Raw genomic sequence first — 8485 nt, 5'->3', positions numbered from 1 at the left:
AGAAATTGAAGTTGGAAGTTTTAGAAGTGAGTTGAAATCGTCCTTGGCCTTTTTATTAAAAGACCAGGACTTTGGCCTTCGCGAACGCATCTACAGTGGTCTGCGAATGTGGAGGCCAGAAAGCTTGACCTTTGCGAACGCAGCTAGAGGCCCGCGAACGTAGAGTCAAAAGATTTAAGCCTCCGCGAACACGGCCAAGGCTCTGCGAATGCGGAGAGCAACTTCCAAGACCTCCGCGAACACGGTCAAGGGCCCACGATCACGGATAGAAATTTTGGTTGTACCAGATATCAGCTAGAAAGCTGATATTCCTCAAGTTCAAATATTCCGATGGGGTGCTCGAAATTCGTTCGAAATTTCATGAGCACAAACGATATATGCTACCCTACGAAATTCGATGTTTGGAACTCAATAGCATAGTCAAACTTTTCATACAAGGTAGTTACGACTGAAAGTGGATCCCACACCCAGTGTCATTTTGAGCCAAAATCCATAACGAGCCTCAGGATTAGACCGGAAGCCTCGAAAAGCGAGCGAAGGGTCGTTCTAGACCAAACTCGAGATTTCAGAGCTAACCGCTCTAATGAAATTTCAATTCAAGCGCGTTTTCCAAGAATGTTGATCAAAGTCAACCATAGGCTAAATTTCAAAGGCAAAAGCATCAAATAGTCCCAAACTCATACCAATTGCCTCGATACTCGTGTTGATCATGCTACTAGCCTAATTTTGCCATTCCGCAGCTGATGGAACAATCAAAATTCCGTTCTAAAGTTGTTTACCTAAATTTATGACCGAAGTCAACTTTTTAAGTTATAAAAGCTCTAAAACAGGAAACGGGCATAAAACCAAACGAACGACCAGGCGACCGAACTGCCAATGCCAGCAAATCATAAATGACTTGGGTCGCTGTAGGAAAGCTCTAAATGTTGAAAATATCGAAGAATGAAGAAAATTATCTGGAGGGTCATTAAAGAATTGCACTGTGGGGAGCAGGTCCGCAATGCGGACTGGTCGCACACCCTTTTGGAAATGCAATTTTGCACAAATTGTTTTTTTGATCCAGTTGGCCTAAAATTCAATCGAGACCATTTTCCCACATAATTTCTCCCTGATCGATATTTCGGCCTTGGATTAGACAAAAAATTAGGGATGGTACGTTATGCGAGCGCACTATCCTCTAGGGGTATTTTGGTAATTTCTAAGGTATAACAGAGTCCATTTTGTGTATTTATCCCATAATAATATATAACATACTTTCTAAAAATAAGTTGTTTATTTATAAAAATAACTTCTACCTTATTTAACTTTTTGTATATATTTTTTGGGGAAACTTACATAAATATACAATATTAAGAAAATATTTATCATCTATAACAATAAAAAAAAATTCACTGAACACTTATAATATATTTATAATACAGTTTTAATACATATTGTAGAGAACTATATATAAAACACATATAATATAAGTTTTATAGATGGATAATACATTTATCACATACTTTAATAGACTTATAATATATTATGTCAGTTTCTTATTACACAAATATAATATATATTTTAAAACACTTATAATACATTTATATTGTATTTTCATAATTCACTTTTAATACAAGTGTAGATTTATCATAGTATTGCTATAAATGGTAATAAATAAAAAATATCGCTAAAATCAGTAATTAATTTTTAAAAAGCACTCAATCAAATAATTTTTCCTATTTTTTGGTAGAGCTTTAATTATTTATTCTTAAAAACAAAACCTTCACAATATTTAACTTAGTCATTTTTATGTATGAATACTCATGAATTTTCTTTGTGTTCAATTATGTGCCAATTTTGGAGGTGTCAATACTCCCCTCTGAAAATAAAACATGGCGTGATCACAATTTCTTTTATATATCACATTTACTATAAAACTGTGAACATCAAAATATACATATTAATTACTTTATCAATTCTTAACATAACTTCAGCCTTAAGAAAGTAGAGGTTAGTACAGTCATTTACTTAAAAAATGATTAATTGGCTATATTTTGCCCTTTTTCTCCTATTATTTGGAGTTGTGAATCTGAAAATGAATAAATTTGTACAATTATAGGTGGAAAATATTTTGGTGATTGGGCACAACTGTTATGGAGGGTAATTTTGTCACTTAATAAATTTATCCCATGATAAATTATCATGGGATTTTTAATGAGAAAATTTCACAAATAACTACTATAAGTATCTTAATTATGTTTCTTAGCTACAATTTGCCTAATTACGTTTCATAGTTGTAGTTTCGTTTGACATGAGTATTTTCATTTGTATATTTCGTTTTCCAATATACAAACAAGATAAATATATACAATTTTTATATTTATATATTTAGGAATTTTTAGAACTCCGTTTGTATATTTTGCTTGCTAATATACAAACAAAATAAGTATATACAAATTATGTATTTATACATTTAAGATTTTTTCAAAACTTATACAAATCAAATGTATCAACAAATCATAAATAATTATATACAAATTCTGAATTTATACATATATGAATTTTTCATACTTATACAAATCAAACGTATCAACAAATCGTATACATATAGTTAGAATAAGCATATATAAATTCTGGATTAATACAATTAGGAATCGGATTATACAAATTCTGTATTTATACAATTCGAAACTGAATTATACAATTAAATAGCAAAATTAATCAAACTGTAGTTATGTTTCGTAATCAACCGAAACTATAGATTAAGTACATAATAACCATTAAATATTTGTCATTTTGCATAATTTATCCATTATTATATCACTTAAGGAGAGGAATAACTTATGTCGGTACTTATTATTAATTCCAAAATAAATAATTTTAAATTTACCAACCAAACAATAAATTAAATGACATCATAATTTAATTTTAAAACTATTTAGTGTTATTAAAACCTTAAAACTAAACGTAAATGGGCGGTGGTATGAAATTTGGGGCGTTCGAAGAAAGGGGGGAAAAAATGAAGAAAGGGGCCGAATAGATCCAGTTAGCAGCCCAGTAGTAATAGCTGCCAAAAACTGCAGCGCTCATAAAAGAAAACTGCTACCGGTGCAAAGTTGCTAAACATCCGGCGACAACCACAGGTAATTCGACGGAAGACATTCTCCGTTTATTCTTTATCACTTATTAATTTGGTGCAGTCTGGTTTGATTCGGGAAACAGAAGAGCCAATCAATAGAATTATTTTTAATTATATTTTTTTATTAAATATAAAAATTTAAGACTTGTTAGAATTCATATACGTAAAGTAAACTAGTGACAAATTTATTCTAATGTAGATGCTGAAAAAAAACAGTCCGATTGAATTACGTCTTAAATTTGGAAAGAAATGATGCTAAAATGTGCTTCTTGTTAGCGGAGTGGTTCAATAGAATGGGTGGTCTAAAATCAAAATTTTAAAAAAAAGAGTTGTGATTATTTAATTTGTATATAAAAGATATTGTAATTGATTATAATTTAATAATTAATTTTTCTTTCGTATAACATTTCAAACTTTTTCAATAGAATTAATTGTCATATAAACTATCAAAATTATTGTAAAAGTGTTTTAAAATAAAATTAAGACTTCACTTTATTGAATATGCTAATTAGAGTATCATTATTTTTACTTATATAATACTTCGTGATACTTTTAATTACAAACACCAATATAATAGTGATTGTTATTTTTATAAGACATTCAAAGTTAAGACAATATTTTTTTAAAATTTAATTATTTGATAATCTAATTAGTTTGATATTGAAATGTTTAAGAAAACATCTCAAAGAATTGAAGACAATCTTAAATTAAATTGTGTATAATTTTTAATTATAATTACATCAATAATAAATTTTCAAAATGATGAGCATAATAATTAGTATTCATCCGTCCCATATTAGTAGATCATCTTATTGTAAATACTTATCTCATATTAATTGTCCACCTTACTAAATCAAGAAAGCATTACTTAATATTTTTTTATATTACCTTTGTAATCAATTCTTTTTGAAAGTATTCATATTTGTTTGTAAAATTTTCAAAAAGTTTTTAAAGGAGTGAATTAGTAAAAAAATTCTTATTTATGATTTCTTAATATGCGTGTAAAAAGAAAAATAATTAATTAATATGAGACGGAAGGAGTAAGAAATTAGCAATAAAATATTAAGAATTTTTTTATTTAATACTTGCTCCGTTCTTTTTTAGGTTCATTATAATGTCTGACACAATTTTTAAAAAAATAAATAAAGCGAGTTGTTTGATCAATATATTCCTTATTAATTATTTGATCTTTATTTATATATGTGTCTTTTAATTCTGAAAATAATTAATATTAAAAAAAAAATTAGAAAAAAAATTTAATTATTTATTAATTATTTAAATTGATAACTATTTTAGAACAAGTATTTATAATATAGGTGACAACTAAAAAACAATAAAAAAGAAGAAAGAAAGTATAAAATCATATTCTACTTAGGTATTTTGTTTCATCAGATCTGGTTGTCTACGTATCTCCTCCATCTTTTGTGTGCTCAGTGCTTTTGGTTCTTCGTTTAATCATTCCTCTTGCTGGAATTTGTTTCTTTTTTGTGCATCTTCGGTAAGTTATCGTCCCTTATTTTTGGGGGCCTAAAGCGACTGCTTTAGTGCCTTTAGGGTTGAGCCGCCCTTGAGTGTATGAATGAGAAAATCAATTTATTTTCTTCTCCTTCTTATTTGTAATAATGTTTTGTTTTTTTTATCTCTTTTGCATTGTTATAACTGTTAAGTTGCTGATTTTGCTTTACAATGTGTAAATGCAGGGACGAACTAGTTTGGGATTAAGTCATAGTTGTTGTCGTATTTGTGTAGTACTGATACTAATCTCATGAACTTGTATATTAGAAAGCTAACTTCTACATACTTCTCTGTTTTTCACCCATTTGAGGTTCGTTTCTTTAGCTACTTTTCCACCTTGTCTAGTGATTCGCAGCAGAAATGCGTGAACGATGGTGATGTTAATGTTGTACTTGCTAGAATAAGTCCTGGAAGTAGTGAAGCTGAGGTTCTCCAATCATTGCTTTCTGATCCGGCTTGTGATTCCATTCACATTACTGACAACTTTGTTGATAGGCTTCTATATCGCTTCAAAGATGACTGGAAGTCTGCACTTGGTGCTTTTAGATGGGCTCAATTACGTCCCCACTACAAGCCTTCACCAGAATTGTACGATAAGTTAGTGGATATACTAGGAAAGATGAAGAAAATGGAAAGGATGCGTTCATTGATAGACGAAATGCATGCAGACCATCTTATTTCTCTTAATACAATAGCAAAAGTTATGAGAAGGTTTGCAGGTGCACGAGAGTGGAAAGAAGCAGTGAGGACATTTGATGAGTTGGGAAAATTCGGTTTGGAGAAGAATACAGAGTCAATGAATTTGTTACTTGACACTCTGTGCAAAGAAAATAGAGTCCAACAGGCGCACGAAATCTTTTACGAGCTCAAGTTGCATATCCCACCAAATGCAAACACGTTTAACATTTTTATTCATGGTTGGTGCAAAGTGAATCGGGTAGAAGAAGCATACTGGACAATTCAGGAGATGAAAGGCAGTGGCTGTTGTCCTTGCGTCATCAGCTACTCAACCATCATCAAGTCTTACTGCCAGCAATTTAACTTCCTGAAGGTCTACGAGCTGCTTGATGAAATGCAAGGAGAAGGATGTGTACCAAATGTTGTCACTTTCACCACCATCATGTGTTTCTTGACAAAGTTGGGGGCATTTGAGGAAGCCCTTAAGATTGCTGAGCGGATGAAATCAGTTGGCTGTAAACCTGATACTCTTTTTTACAATGCTCTGATTCATACATTAGGCAGGGCACACCAATTACAAGAAGCTACTCGTATTATGAAGGTTGAAATGCCCAGAAATGGTGTTCAACCCAATACATCAACTTACAATACTATCATTGCCATGTTTTGCCATCATTTGCAAGAGGATAGAGCGCTAGAATTTTTAAGGGATCTAGAAAGTTCACCATTTTGTAAACCTGATGTTCAATCATACTTTCCGCTGCTCAAGTTGTGCTTTAAAGTTGGAAAGACGGATGAATTCCTGAAAAAGTTGGTGAATGACATTGTCAATAAGCATCATCTAAGTCTTGACCTATCAAGTTATGCACTTCTTATCCATGGTTTGTGCAGAGCAAATAAATGTGAATGGGCGTATATTATTTTTGAGGATATGGTCTGCCAAGAGATTACTCCTCGATACAAGACATGCAGTGTTCTGCTGCAGGAAATTAAACAAAAGAATATGTATGAGGCTGCTGATAGGATTGAACTGTTCATGAAGAAAATGAAGACCGCCTGAACATTTCCTGGATACTAATTTGATGATTCATTTATCAAGTAACAAGTTTCTCTTCTTGTGTGCCTGCAGCTTTCGACAGTTGTTGAATTTGAAATGTTGATTTCTTGATCTGGCTTAACACTGAAATCTGGGAATAGTTGCTGCAGCTGTTGCCCTGGTTTGGTACATAGCTTATACCCAAACATGTTATCTTACTGTTCTTACATCTGGCTGCTTAATTAAGTCAGAGTATTATCATGTTGCTTGGCTGCTGAATACACCAGGATTATCTTCCGGTTCACAAGGCAAGTGTTGGAGCAGTTCTCAGGAGTCCACTGTTGCTTTAAAAGACTAACTGCTTAGGCTAATGTTACAAAGCTCCATGCCAGGTTCTAGTTCATTGCTTATGATCCTAGTTTTTCTTTTCTTTCTGTAGGCTTGTGAAGTTGAGTGATATTGAGAATGTCTAAAATCTATACTTAATTTTATGATTATTGGAATTCCAAGTTGATGCTTAGCAGATTAACCCTTTTCCTGATGATATGTGGCATTGGTGGATTGTCCATTGTCCTCTACGCTTGAGTTGCACTCACTCGCATTTAAATTACTTTGCCAGCGTTTGCTCTTCTTCAGGCTGCAATAAAGAAATGGAATACTTACTATTTTATGCATGCCTTGAGAAGGATAAAATGGCTTCAAATAAGTGCAGATTTGGTGTATGTGCACAAAAATATACGACCCTTACAGTGGAGAACCCAAAATACTTGGATGATGATTTTGGAATTCTTGAAATTGCCAACTTCTTTTTTTGGCATAATCCTGGTGGCTGGTGTTTTGGGCCAACTTGCCAGCACATTGCTTATTCCATCGAGTACTTGTTATGACAACAGAGACACCGAGTTACTCTACCCACGAAGGCTTAGGTAGATGAGAAAAATTATGTGTCACATTCATCTTTGTTGAGATTTGAACCCTGGTCTACCGTGATTTTCACCCACTTCATTTACGGCTAGGCCATACCCATGGTGCCAGACCTAGAAGCCATAAATTTTTACTTTTGGATGATGAAAGGCTGTTGTAGAATGCTCTGGTTTCGACTTATTTTAAGATTTACGGACTTTCTTTTTATGGATAAAACATACAGAAATGAATGTGATGTTTCAGTCCATTATTTTGTAAGTGACATTGAAATGAATGCCTTCTCAGCCCAATATTTTGTACTAGGTGACTTACTGTTTAAAGTGTGATGATGCAGGATACTTTCCTTCATATTTTGTGGATCCACATGTCTCTTTGTTATTGTCACTGCTTGTAGATCTGCATGTGTTTATTGGGATGCAGCACCACGTGACAGGAAGATGTTGACTGAAGTAAGTGTCAGTGAAACTGCTCCTACTTCTCGTTATCCAAAACAAGCTTTGGGACCATGCTTCCCAAAACTATTTGCACGACAGTAGTTCAAGTGGCATATATAAAGAAAAAAATAATGTCCATTCTTTATTCAGATGAACTATTAGTTATCAAGTTGAAGTAGCTTGATGCACATTTTGGAGAATGGTTCTTATATTAGGGTGAATGTTGAACCTTTAACTCGATGATGAGTATTGCAAAAATGTGAATATTAAGATGAATGTCTGAAACACAAAATTATGTGAAATTAAAAATAACCACATTTGACAAAAGTTGTAGATAACACAGAGAGGATGAAATTAGATAAGTCGCCAGAGATTGTTTGGTCATATCTTGTATTGACTTCCAAATTAAGTGAAACCATGGTTGGAGCAAGATTATTTGGGGTTAAGTTTTAGTCACGTTAACGGAAAAATTATTTAAATACACTTCGTATTTTATCATAATTTCTAAAATTTTCTATCATTTAAAAAAAAAATAATCAAAAATCACCTCTCTGATACATCACTCCTCTCTTGCTGACACATTCCTATCCCCTTCTCGGATACATCCCTCCTCGGACGCATCTCTCTCTTATGTATCCGGATGTTCTATTCCCTCTTTAATACATCTTTTCCCTCTCTGATATATTCAGATGTCTGTTGATGTATCCGAAAGTTTAGTGATGTAATCGAAATTCATAAATTTTAAAAGATTTTTATAATTTAATAAAAATAAAAAAATAA

The 8485-nt window shown here is 32.5% G+C and overlaps 1 protein-coding gene across 5 annotated transcripts; it reads left to right on the top strand.

The window, feature by feature from the left end:
* The first annotated feature begins 2960 nt into the window (after positions 1-2960).
* LOC129880453 (pentatricopeptide repeat-containing protein At3g04130, mitochondrial) lies at positions 2961-8157 on the top strand. Of its 5 annotated transcripts, none has more exons than XM_055954488.1 (2): positions 2961-3122; positions 4819-7561. In XM_055954488.1, exon 2 carries the CDS (start codon positions 4884-4886, stop codon positions 6369-6371), a length of 1488 nt encoding a protein of 495 aa, XP_055810463.1. In that variant the 5' UTR covers positions 2961-3122; positions 4819-4883; the 3' UTR covers positions 6372-7561. The 5 variants fall into 5 exon arrangements, 2 of the variants coding, with proteins under 2 accessions (XP_055810463.1, XP_055810464.1); XR_008765394.1 differs by lacking the exon at positions 2961-3122 and adding an exon at positions 7606-8157 and having other exon boundaries at positions 4458-6739; XR_008765396.1 differs by lacking the exon at positions 2961-3122 and having other exon boundaries at positions 4458-6533; positions 6635-7561.
* The last annotated feature ends 328 nt before the right edge of the window (positions 8158-8485 follow it).

This window comes from Solanum dulcamara, chromosome 2, assembly GCF_947179165.1.
Source record: "Solanum dulcamara chromosome 2, daSolDulc1.2, whole genome shotgun sequence".
NCBI classification, from domain to species: domain Eukaryota; kingdom Viridiplantae; phylum Streptophyta; class Magnoliopsida; order Solanales; family Solanaceae; genus Solanum; species Solanum dulcamara.
The sequence above is the reverse complement of the archived record's forward strand: the minus strand, read 5'-3'. Positions and strand labels throughout refer to the sequence as shown.